At 35.2% G+C, this 12,412-nt stretch overlaps 1 protein-coding gene across 4 annotated transcripts in view; it reads left to right on the forward strand.

Annotated features, from left to right (window-relative positions):
• The window catches only part of OMA1 (OMA1 zinc metallopeptidase), an 81,206-nt gene that overhangs the window by 5,039 nt on the left and 63,755 nt on the right, over positions 1 to 12,412 (forward strand). For 3 of the 4 annotated variants that reach the window (XM_019449120.2, XM_019449117.2, XM_019449119.2), the window contains exons 2-5: positions 5,755 to 6,279; positions 8,678 to 8,906; positions 11,476 to 11,649; positions 11,750 to 11,857. In XM_019449120.2, the coding sequence (XP_019304665.2) occupies positions 5,774 to 6,279; positions 8,678 to 8,906; positions 11,476 to 11,649; positions 11,750 to 11,857 (1,017 nt within the window). In that variant the 5' untranslated portion in view covers positions 5,755 to 5,773. Of the gene's footprint in view, positions 1 to 4,992; positions 5,150 to 5,754; positions 6,280 to 8,677; positions 8,907 to 11,475; positions 11,650 to 11,749; positions 11,858 to 12,412 lie in introns of those variants that run through there. The other variant, XM_019449118.2, reaches the window with a different exon arrangement.

Below are 12,412 nucleotides of genomic sequence, written 5' to 3' on the forward strand. Positions count from 1 at the left end.
GTGAATTCCCCCATTAATCCCAGTTGTCTTCCAAAGCTGATTTTTTTCTTTCAAACTAAGATCTAATCAGAGTTCACACATTGCATTTGTTACCTGTTTTTAGTATCTTTTGAAAAACAGCTTAATTGATTTATAATTGACATAAAATAAATTATGCAGACGTAAGCTATATAGTATAAGTTTTGACCTCTGTGTACACCTGTGAAACCTACATCACAAGCAAAATAGTGAACATATTCATTGCCTCCAAAACTTTATAATCCCTCTCCTGATCCTGTTTACTTTCCCATCCTCAGGCAATCAGTGATCTCTCTGTAAGTAAGTATAATTACTTTGCATTTTTACAGTTTATATTATAGAGCTGGAATCATAGAGTATGCACTTTTTTGGAGGTAGTAAGGTCTGGCTTCTATCACTTGTTGGTATATAGAGATAAAATTTGTTTTGTATGTTGCTTTTGTATCCTGACACCTAACTAAAGTCATTGTAGGAGCTTTTTTTGTAGATTCCTTTGGATTTTTTATAGAGATGATCCTATTGTGTAGGCATAAAGACCACTTCTATTATTTCTTGTCTGGGTGCCATTTATTTAGTTATGTATGTATTAATTCTATTGTATTGATTAGGAACTCCAGTATAATATTGAATTTAAGTGGTGAGAGTGAACATCTGTGCTTTTCTCCTGATCTTAGGAGAAAAGTATAGTCTTTCACCAATAAATATGCTGTTATAGTTTTCTGTAGATGTCCTAGTTTATGAGAGTTTTTTGTCAGGGTTGGGTGTTGGATTTTATCAAATGCTTTTTCTGTATCTATTGAGATGATCATATGGTGTTTCTTTTTCAGTGCATAGGGTGGATTACATTGATTGCTGAATTTTTCTTTCAACCTTGCATTCCTGGGACACACCTCAACTGGTCATGATGTACTGTCTTTATATATATTGTTGAATTAGATTTTCTAAAATATTAAGAATTTTTTCTGTCTGTGTTGATGAGAGATAGTACTTTATAGTCTTGTAAGTTTTTTTCTGGCTTTAGTATCATGCATGGTAATGCTGGTCTTATGGAATGAAATGCAAATTATTCATTTCTTTTCAATTTCCTGGAAGAGTTTGAATAGAATTATTTTTAATTATTCCTTAACTGTTTGACAGAATTCCCCAGTGAAGCTATTTGGGCCTGGAGCTTTCTTTGTGGGAAGGTTTTTAACTGTAAGTTAAATTAAAATAATAGATATAGGGCTGTTCAGATCAATTTCTTTCTGAGTTAGCTTTGGTAGTTTGTGTTTTTCAGGAAGTTGATCCATTTCATCTAAAATGTGAAATTTAAGATTTTCTCTTCCATTGGTTTTAAGAAATTTAACTAGGATATGCCTTGGAGTAAGTTTCCTTTGTGTTTACTGTGTGTGTGTGTGTGTGTGTGTGTGTGTGTGTGTTTTAAACTTGTTGGATTTGTTGGTTTACAGTTTTCATCAAATTTGGAAAATGTTGGCCATTCTTTTTTCTTTTTATTGTCTACCTACCATGCCTTCCCACTTTTCAGGGACTCCAGTTATACATATGTTAGGCCGCTTGAGTTATCCTATACCTTGTTGATGCTCTGTGCATTTTTTCTCTTGGTTTTCTATTTTGGTTTTCTTGGTTTGTATTGATCCATCAAATTCACAAGTCTTTATTTCATTGTTATAATATCTAATCTGCTGTTAGTCTCATCTAGTGTATTTTTCATAGAAGACACTAGTTTTCTTGTCTAGAAGTTCAATGTAAGTCTTCTAAAAAAACATATTCCATGTCTAACACTCTCAAATTACCTTTAGCTTCTTAAACACATGGAATATAGTTATAGTAAGCACTTCAATATCTTTGTCAATGCTGTCATTCATGCTACTTAAGAGTTAGTTTTTATTAGTGATTTTCTTAATTAAGGTTTACATATCCTGCATCTTTGCTGCCTGGCAATTTTTAATTATAAATTGTACCTTGTTAAGTGGTGGATATTTTTGTATTCTTAACAACTGTTTTTGAGTTTTTTTCCAGAATGTGGTTTAGTTACTTAGAAACAGTTTGATCTTGTTGAGTATTGCCTTTAATCTTTGTTAGGTAGGGCTAGAGTAACTTTTATTCTAGGACTACTTTTTCTCTAATGAGGCAAAACCCTCTGAGTACTCTACCCAGTGCCCCATGAGTTAAAAGGTTTTCTGCTTTGAAGAGTGTAAATAGGCCGGATGCTCCATGAGTCCTGCATGTTGCTCCTCTAATCCTGTCAGGTGATTCTTTCCCACCTCCAAGGACTTTCCTCACATGAGTGCCCTGATCAGAACTCAGCTGAATATAGGAGGCAGATTTTTCTGCAGGACACACTCTGGAGTTCTTTTTCTGCACAGTTGTGTCTTCTCTCATACTGTGCTCTGCGAGGTCTAGCTACTATGGCCTACTTGAACTCCCAGCTTCATCTCTCCAATTTAGGGCCACTTGTGGGCTGTGCTAGGTTTGCCCTGTCTGCATAGTGGCCGGGAAACTCTCCAGGCAGGAACTTGGGGCAATTGTAGGACTCGGTTAATTTATTTCCCATCTCTCAGGCGTCACTTATTCTTCATTGCCTAATGTCCAGTGTTTTGAAACCATTGTTGTATTTATTCTGTTTTTTCACTTGTTTTCAGTTCCTCTTATTCCATCTTGACCCCAATTAAAAGTGCCAGGATTATATGTGAAAGGATCAAGTTTGTATTTTATTTTATATTTATTTTTTAAATATGTATTTTAAATTTACATCCATATTAGTTAACATATAGTGCAATAATGATTTCAGGAGGAGAATCCAGTGATTCATCCTCTGTGTGTAACACCCAGTGCTCATCCCAGCAAGTGTCCTCCCTAATGCCCCTTGTCCATTTAGCCCATCCCCCCACCCAAAACCCCTCCAGCAACCCTCAGTTCTCTATATTTAAGAGTCTTTTGTATTTTGTCCCCCCTCCCTGTTTTTATATTATTTTTGCTTCCCTTCCCTTATGTTCATCTGTTTTGTATCTTAAATTCCACACGAGTGAAGTCATATGATATTTGTCTTTCTCTAACTGACTGATGTCACTTATTTATTATTATTATTTTTTTTAATGATTTCACTTATAATACAGTCTAGTTCCATCCAATTTGTTGCAAATGGCAAGATTTCATTCTTTTTGATTGATGAGTAATACTTCATTGTATCTATATACCACATATTTGTTTTTAAATGTTTATTTTTGAGAGAGAGAGAGAGAGAAACAGAGTGTGACCGGGGGAGGGGCAGAGAGAGGGACACAGAATCTGAAGCAGGCTCCAGGCTCTGAGCTGTCAGCACAGAGCCAAATGGCCCGATGTGGGGCTTGAACTCGTGAACTGCAAGATCATGACCTGAGCTGGAGTCCAAAGCTTAACTGACTGAGCCGCCCAGGCACCCCTCTTCTTTATCCATTCATCTGTCGATGGACATTTGGGCTCTTTCCATACTTTGGCCATCGTCAATAGCACTGCTGTAAACATTGGGGTGCCTGTGCCCCTTCAAATCCCCACTCCTGTATCCTTTGGTTAAATACCTAGTAGTGCAATTGCTGGCTCGTAGGGTAGTTCTATTTTTAATTTTTTGAGGAACCTCCATACTGTTTTCCAGAGTGGCCGCACCAGTTTGCATTCCCCCCAGCAGTGCAAAACGGTTCCTCTTTCTCCACATACTCGCCAATATCTGTTGTTGCCTGACTTGTTAATTTTAACCATTCTTACAGGTGTGAGGTGGTATCTCTTTGTGGTTTTGATTTGTATTTCCCTGATGATGAGTGTTGTTGAGCATTTTTTCATGGGTTGGTTGGCCATCTGGATGTTTCTTTGGAGAAGTGTCTATTCGGGTCTTTTGCCCATTTCTTCACTGGATTATTTGGTTTTTGGGTGTTGAGTTTGACAAGCGATTTATAGATTTTGTATAGTAACCCTTTATCTGGTATGTCATTTGCAAATATCTTTTCCCATTCCATCAGTTGCGTTTTAGTTTTGCTGATTATTTCTGTTTCCTATGCTGTGGAGAAGATTTTTATCTTGATGTGGTACCAGTAGTTCATTTTTGTTTTTGTTTCCTTTGCCTTCAGAGACCCGTTAAGGTAGAAGTTGTTGCAGCCGAAGTCAAAGAGATTGCTGCCTGTATTCTCCTCTAGGATTTTGATGGCCTCTTGTCTTATGTTTAGGTCTTTCTTCCATTTTGAGTTTATTTTTGTGTATGGTGTAAGAAAGTGGTCCAGGTTCATTTTTCTGCATGTTGCTGTCCAGTTCTCCCAGCACCATTAGCTAAAGAGACTGTCTTTTTTCCATAGGATATTCTTTCCTGCTTTGTTAAAGATAAGTTGACCGTACGTTTGTGGGTCCATTTCTGAGATCTCTATTCTGTTCCATTGATCTGAGTGTCTGTTTTTGTGCCATTACCATACTGTCTTGATGATTACAGTGTTGTAATACAGCTTGAAGTTCGGGATGGTGATGCCTCCTTCTTTGGTTTTCTTTTTCAAGATTGCTTTGGCTATTCGGGGGCTTTTCTGGTTGCATACACATTTAGAATTGTTTTTACTAGCTCTGTGAAGAATGCTGGTGTTATTTTGATAGGGATTGTTTTGAATGTGTAGATTGCTTTGTGTACTATTGACATTTTAACAATATTTGTTCTTCCAAACCATGAGCATGGAATGTTTTTCCATTCTTTTGTGTGACTTCTTCAGTTTCTTTCATGAGCTTTGTATAGTTTTCATTGTATAGATCTTTTATCTCTTTGGTTAGGTTTATTCCTAGATATTTTATGACTTTTGGTGCAGTTGTAAATGGGATCGTTTCCTTGATTTCTCGCTTCATTATTGGTGTATAGAAATGCAACCAATTTCCGTGCATTGATTTTATATCCTGCAACTTTGCTGAATTCATGTATCAGTTTTAGCAGTTTTTCGGTGGAGTCTTTAGGTTTTCCACATCGAGTATCGTGTCATCTGTGAAGAGTGAAAGTTTGACTTCTTCTTGCCAATTTTGATGCCTTTTATTTCTTTGTGTTGTCTGATTGCTGAGGTAGGACTTTCAACACTATGTTGAATAACAGTGATGAGAGTGGACATCCTTATCATGTTCCTGACCTTAGGGGGTAAGCTCTCAGTTTTTCCCCACTGAGGGAGATATTAGTGGTGGGTTTTTTTTGTGTTGGCCCTTATGATCTTGAGGTATGATCCTTCAATCCCTACTTTCTTAAGGGTTTTTAATCAAGAAGGGATGCTGTATTTTGTCAAATGCTTTTCTGCATCAAATTTGTATTTTAAAAAATACATTTTAAAACTTAGATCTTACTATTCCATTACATGCTTTTCTGTAATGCCTCATAGTTACTGCCAATTACTAAAGTTGACTGTTTTTGTTTGTTTGTTTAATCCATTTCTTAATCCCCAGTAATTTAACTGTTAAAATAAAAACAGACTTCCCCCAAGCAAAACTAAAAAATGAAAGAAGAAAAAAAAAACAACAACCAAGTTTCTAAAGTATATGTTGTAGAGTAAAAAGAAGTGAGCAAAACTTTTTTTTTTTTTTTTTTTAACCTCTTTGGTTTGTATTGCTGAGAGGCATTGCTATAGGGCTGGTGAGTAGAAACCTAAGATAATTCAGTCTGAGATGTGTCAAGGGAAGAACAACTGAACAGCAACAGTTTTATAAATAAGTATTTCCAGAGGTATTTATAACTTATTTTTTGTGTTCCAGATAATCCACGAGAAGAAAGATGAGCTTCATCTATGGACTGCAATCTGCTACTAGAAACTGTGTTTTCTTCCGATTTCATTTGCTGACCAACTGGAGACTGTGTAACACACTAGCTGTCACCTCACCAGACTGCCATCAAGTACAAATTACTCATACAGTTAATAAGTATCAGGGTCTGGGAGTACAGCAGTGTGATACGTTGACTTTTCTGCCTAAAAATTTTTATTCTTATAGGACTCTTAATACCAAAAGACCAGGATGCCTCTTGAGCGTGAGCCATAAAGAAATTTGGAAGGTTACCCCAACATGTGGTGCACGGAATGACTCTTTTTCAAGACAACTCCTGATAGAAGAAGTTGCAGGAGCTCCTTTTCTCTCAGTATTGCGTCCCCTAAAGTGTCTTCGCATGAGACAGAGAGACATCAGGAGTTTCCACACTTCTCCTCGGTTTCAAGTTGCTCCGGTTCCTCTCTTGTTGATTATTCTTAAACCAGTGCAGAAACTATTTGCAATCATTGTAGGCAGGTAAAAAGCTTTAAAAAAAAAAAAACAAAAAACAAACAAAAAAAACTTAAAAGTTATTTGTGAAACTATACTTTTAAAGAAAACTTGTTAGATTTCCCTCCCATATTTAGCTCAAAATTAAGTTTCCAAACGGTTGGTTCTACCCAGTTTTGTTAGAAATGATTTAATCTTGAAATAATTTACTACATATTATAGTATAAAAATGAGATCTTTAAAAAATTATATAGGACACTTTTTAAACGATCTTCTATTTTGATTACAAGAATGAGAAATGTTGGGTATAGTTTGTAAGAACAATACTTAAAAACATAACTTTTTATTTTACGAAATCTGAGGCAACGGGTCGTGAAACTGGGAGTTCACTTATTTAAGAATAGGCTCATTCCTAGCCAAGTTAATGCTTAATTAGCATCTATTTTTCAGTTCTATTTCCATCACATCTTTGTTATTTTCTTGTGGGTAGGCCTTCATAATAATTATGTTTTCACAGCTAAATAGTACCTTTTATTTAATTTAAACCTCCCCCCATAATTAATCTTGTTTTCTCTTATTTGCTCCATGAAGAACGAAGAAAGGTAAAGTTAAGCATTGTCTCGTCATTCTTACATTTGATGACTGTGAAGGCCTTTCTAGCTCTCTTACTCCCATACTAACCAACCCAGTTTTCTGTGATTTGACACCGGCACTCAGAAAATATACAGTTGTGTTAGCTCTAGTTGTAGGTAACGACTGTCAGAGAAGACCAGAGCTAGAAAACAGTTAAAGCAGTAAACAGATTTATGCAGAACTTTTGCAGTAGGGGAAGAGAGACCTAAGTATAGAACCAGAGTTAATCTGAATATACCATGGGCAAGTGGGAATTTATAGCTGAGAAGCAGGGTGGGGTTTGGTGGATAGAAAATTACTCAGATGAAGCATCAGGAATAAGTGGAGATTCTCCCTAACCTGACCCCACTAGGCTTCTTGCTAAAGGCAGGTGAGTGTGATCAGACATCATCTGGAGGCTGGAGACTGATGAGGAACTCGATCAAGTATCGAGGGTGATAAGATACGGAGGATGGGGAAATTCTGTTTAACCTGACTTAGCAGGATTCTTGCTAAACCTGGACAATGCAGAGATGAATATGGAAGTCCAGAAGTGAGGCCTAGTTGAAAAAAGTTCAGGGGAGCCTGAGTAGAGTCTGGTGCAAGAGAGGATCTTTGTCATAACTCAGCCCAGGGTCTTAGGCCAATGGCTCTTTCTCATCCTTTTTAATATTATTTTTAACTTTTTGTTGTTGTTTCCATTGTAATCACTTAACATTTTCTTTTAAGCTGTGTTTTCATCATACATTGAAGGCAGATGATGTCATATGAAGTTTTAAATGGGAAATAAATATACTTCATGGTCTGGCCTAAGTCTTTTCAGGTTGGGACACTTTGAGGCATCTTAGGAGTGTCACTTAATAAAATTAAAATAACTTGAAGTTATTTTGTAAGATGGATTTTGTCAAGAGAATGATGTATATATCTTAAACTTTTGTTGTGATTTCACAGATGAACTCACTAGGAAAAATTTTGTCTTGTTGTTGAAAACATTGCTTGTCAAAATGTCTGTGATCTCTGATAACCAGCAGGGAGTATTGTTGCCTGGTAGAAATTAGACCTCCATGTGTTAACTACACAGTCTCTCATTTTCTCGTTTACGATGTTTATGCCCTTATTACCTTTCCTTTATTATGTTCTTGAGGGGATAGTGAAGTTTCTGCTGGTGAGCAGTGTTTATTTCTAAAATCAATGCTGAGGTAGTTTCCCTTGTACCTTGCTGAAGTACTGGCAGATTGTGCTGGAAGTCTGATGAGCAGGGGGAGTGAATTGTGGTTACAGGTATAGATGATTGTGCTGTAACCCCTCAGATGTTTATTTGAACAGATCATCCCTATCAAGTGGTTAAGTACCCATACTCTAGGATCACATGGTCTTCCTTGCCTGGTTTTCCCTTATCACCTCTGCAACCTTGGACAAGTCCTCGGACAGTTCTCTCTGTCTCAGTTTTATCTTTGGTAACAGGGTTTTTGTGAAGATGAAGTGAGATGACACATGCATAACAATTAGAACAGTAGCTTGCATGTGGTAAATAGTCAATAAATGTTAACTAGTGGTAGTTGTAAAATAGCTACTCATTTAGTGTTCACCTTTAAAATAAGAAGAAACTTTAAATGAGCTTTAGAATTTTTATAACTGGCTACTTTTTCATCATTTAGCTAAGAATTTTATAAATGGAGAAAACCCATCTATACAGAGAAATATTTCACAAAAATTCAAGTATTTGATGACATAGAATTCTAGTATAAGATTAAATTTTGTTGATATGTGCTGATACTATTGTCAGAACTTTGAATTTTTCTTTCTGCTCTAGGGGCATAAGGAAATGGTGGCAGGCACTTCCTCCTAACAAGAAGGAACTATTTAAAGAAAGTTTAAGGAAGAATAAATGGAAGTTATTCCTTTGTTTCAGTAGTTTTGGATTGCTCTTTGTAGTGTTTTATTTTACTCACCTGGAGGTGAGTCCTATCACAGGAAGGAATAAGCTACTATTATTGGGGAAAGAACATTTCAAACTTTTATCCGAACTGGAATATGAAGCAGTAAGTAGTGAGAATTGTTTATAATTAGATTGCTTAATATAATACTCAAAGCGGCAAAGTTTCTTAAGTATGAAAGATGCACTACTTTTTTATGTTAGTCTTTGATAGAAAATTCGCATTTTCCCAAAAGGCCTCCAAAGTTTCATACTTAGTATTCCTGCTACCTACATTGCATTTCCTTTCATTCATCCAGCTAATTCCTGCTCATCACATGCCACCTTAAATGTCACTTTCTCAGGAAAGTCTTCCTTGATTATCCAGACTGGGTTAGGCAGGTTGGCTACATTATGCTCTAGTGGGAATCCTTCATACAGACTGAATTATGAATCAGCTCATTTATAATTGTGTCCAGTGCTTGGCTATATTGGGGTCAGGTCTCCTGCTTTTATTTTCTTTTTGCATACTGTACTTTTCCTTTGAATCACTTATCATGGAGGTAACATAATTGTTATTTGCATAATTATTTCTTTACTGATCTGTCTCCTTTGTTAGACTAAGCTCTTTGGGAACCAAGACCCTGTCTGTTTTTATCATTTTATATTAAGTACTAGCACAATGTAGAAGGTAGTGTTTAGTACATATTTTTTGGATAAGTAGATATGTAATATGAATTTTTGTACCTTGAAAGTAATGTAGAATACGGTAATTTTTTCCAAAACCTCATTTTTGGCAATTATATTTTTTGAATGCAAAATCAAGTTGGAATTCAGAAGCCTTAAGTCTTTTTTTTTTTTTTTAATGTTTTTTATTTTTATCAAGAGATTACAAGCAGGGGAGGGGCAGAGAGAGAGGGAGAAAGAGAATCCCAAGCAGGCTCCGTGCTGCTAGCACAGAGCCTGTGGTGGGGCTCAAACTCAGGAAACATGAGATTATGACCTGAGCTGAAATCAAAAGTTGGATGCTTAACTGACTGAGCCACCCAGGAGCCCCAAGAAGCCTTACTTCTTTAGAAAGTACAGTAACTCAGATAGTTAAGCATTTTATACCACTAGTGAGTTTCTTGAGGACAGACCCTTTCTCTAGTTGTGAGCACACACCTAGTATATACTCGATGAGTATTTATTGAATTGATGTCTCATGGTCTCACTTGACCACTTTGGTGAAGTCTTTATGTCTTTTTATTTCAGTTAAGCTTCTGAGTTTGTGAGTGGAAAGTTACCTTAAAAAAGAAATAACAATGTTTTTTCACAAAAAAGATGCATCTTTTCTAGTAGAGCTTTTACAGAGATTGGAGATGTTTCTAGGGTAGTCTTGTCTGAAGCAGGTTTGAGGAGAGTGTTCTGGAAAGATTGAGATAGGCCTAGTGTTAAATTTGTGTATCTTCCACCATTTGTCTCACTCAGAAGCTTTAAAAAATAATATATATGTACATAATACTCTTTTTTTTTAGCCTACAAATATAATAACCTGCTTGATACTAAAATTCAAGCACATGTTCCTATAAGGATATGGTAAAGTACTATAATTATATATAATTTTGCTTGTTTTATTTCCTTCATATGGGTTAATAGTTGTTTCAGTTTATTTACATTGGTGACTTGTGCTTTTAAAAAATGGTATTGATATAAAGACTATTGCAGATTCAATTCTACAAAATCATCTGTTTTTAATACATCTAAGGGAAGAAGATTCTAAACTTCTTGATCTATATGTGAACGAAGCTACACATTTTATGGAAATTAATGTGATATTTTCAGAACACCCTTAATTTTCCTATACTTGAAAGGGTTTCTCATGAATATAGCTTCAGAAAGTGTGTTCGTACAGTGGCTAGTCCTACTCTACATGGTGTAGAGAAAATGACATGCATGTTAGTTCTAAAATTTCAGTAATTTCCTATCATTCTGTGTGAATAAAACACTTAAAATTAATGAAATGTCCTTTTTTTTAAAATTTTTTTAAATGTTTATTCATTTTTGAGAGACAGAACAGAATTTGAGCTGGGGAGGGGCAGAGAGAGAGGGAGACAGAATCCAAAGCAAGCTCCAGGCTCCAGGCTCCAAACTGTCAGCATAGAGCCCGACGCGGAGCTCAAACTCACTGACCTCAAGATCATGACCTGAGCCGAAGTTGGATTTCTAACCAACTGAGCCACCCAGGTGTCCCCAAAATGTCCTTTTCTTTTTAGAAGTTTAACTTTTTAAATTAAGTATAGGGTGTTTTTCTAGTCAGTGGGTTATGAAAGTAATTTTCTTTTATATTGTTCTTCCTTATATGAAATCTTTGTTTCCTAGGCAGTATTTTGTTTTCTAAAATATTTAGGAAAGTAGAAATAATATTTAAACATTTTATTTGTTTATAGGCTAATAGAAAAGATGAAAGTTTTATTTCAACCAATTTATATGAAAAATCTTAGTTATTAGAATTTATTCCATTTGTGAGAAAGCACATTGCCTTTGCATGAATAATTCAAATTTAAGAATTGAAGTGTTTTGTATATGTAGATTTTTACATAATTAAAAATTAAAATGTTCAACAATAAGTAGCCATTTAACTCTTCATGAAGCAATATAAACATTTTGCTGAGCTAAAACTCTCTTAAAATAAAGATGACTTTTTAATCTTTCAGTGGATGGAAGAGTTTAAAAATGATATGCTAACTGAGAAGGATGCCCGATACCTAATGGTTAAAGAAGTGGTTTATCATTTGATTGAGTGCAATAAAGATATTCCAGGGATCTCTGAGATCAATTGGACTATTCATGTGGTTGATTCCCCAGATATAAATGCCTTTGTGCTTCCAGTAAGTAAATGTTCTCCCATCTAACTTTAAATCGTAAATTTAATATCCTTGTTTTTTTTAAGGTGTTCCAATTACTTACATTATTTTCTTTATGGTGCAGAATGGACAAGTGTTTATCTTCACTGGGCTTTTAAATAGTGTAACTGATATTCATCAACTTTCCTTTCTTCTGGGCCATGAAATAGCACATGCAGTACTTGGGCATGCTGTAAGTACCTAGGATGAATGTTCAGTTGTTGAAATACTGCTTTGAAGTGTGCAAGTTAAATCTTGTAAAACTGAATCTTTTCAGTTTTCTTTTTCTTTAGAAGATGGTATGTTAGTTTTTAACAGTTGACTTACTCTGTTACCTGAAAAAATATGACTGGCTAATTTTGAGAATTTTTATGGTCTTTAGTATTTGATACCTGAATAATTAGTGTTTCTGTTAAGTACTATTTTTATCAGCTGTCTCTTTTGCTAAAAAGTAATTATTCTCAACCTCTAATTATTTCAAATTAGATTTTAAACTCTCCATAATTATTAACATACTTGTAATCTAGTCTGAAAGTTAACTATATGAAAGTGATATTACTATTTAAGTGGGTAAATCAGTTTTCTTGCTTTTTTATTCATTCTCAGAAGATGGCTTGGAGCATCTCTGAAAATCTCTAGAATGATATGCCATATATAATTAATGCAGAGTAATAATAATGATACCTTGCCATTTTACAGTTTGCTGAGCTTTTAAATACTTACCTTCTCAATTATAATTTTAATACCA

This window comes from Panthera pardus, unplaced genomic scaffold, assembly GCF_024362965.1.
Source record: "Panthera pardus isolate Hobbes unplaced genomic scaffold, ASM2436296v1 HiC_scaffold_11, whole genome shotgun sequence".
Taxonomy (NCBI): domain Eukaryota; kingdom Metazoa; phylum Chordata; class Mammalia; order Carnivora; family Felidae; genus Panthera; species Panthera pardus.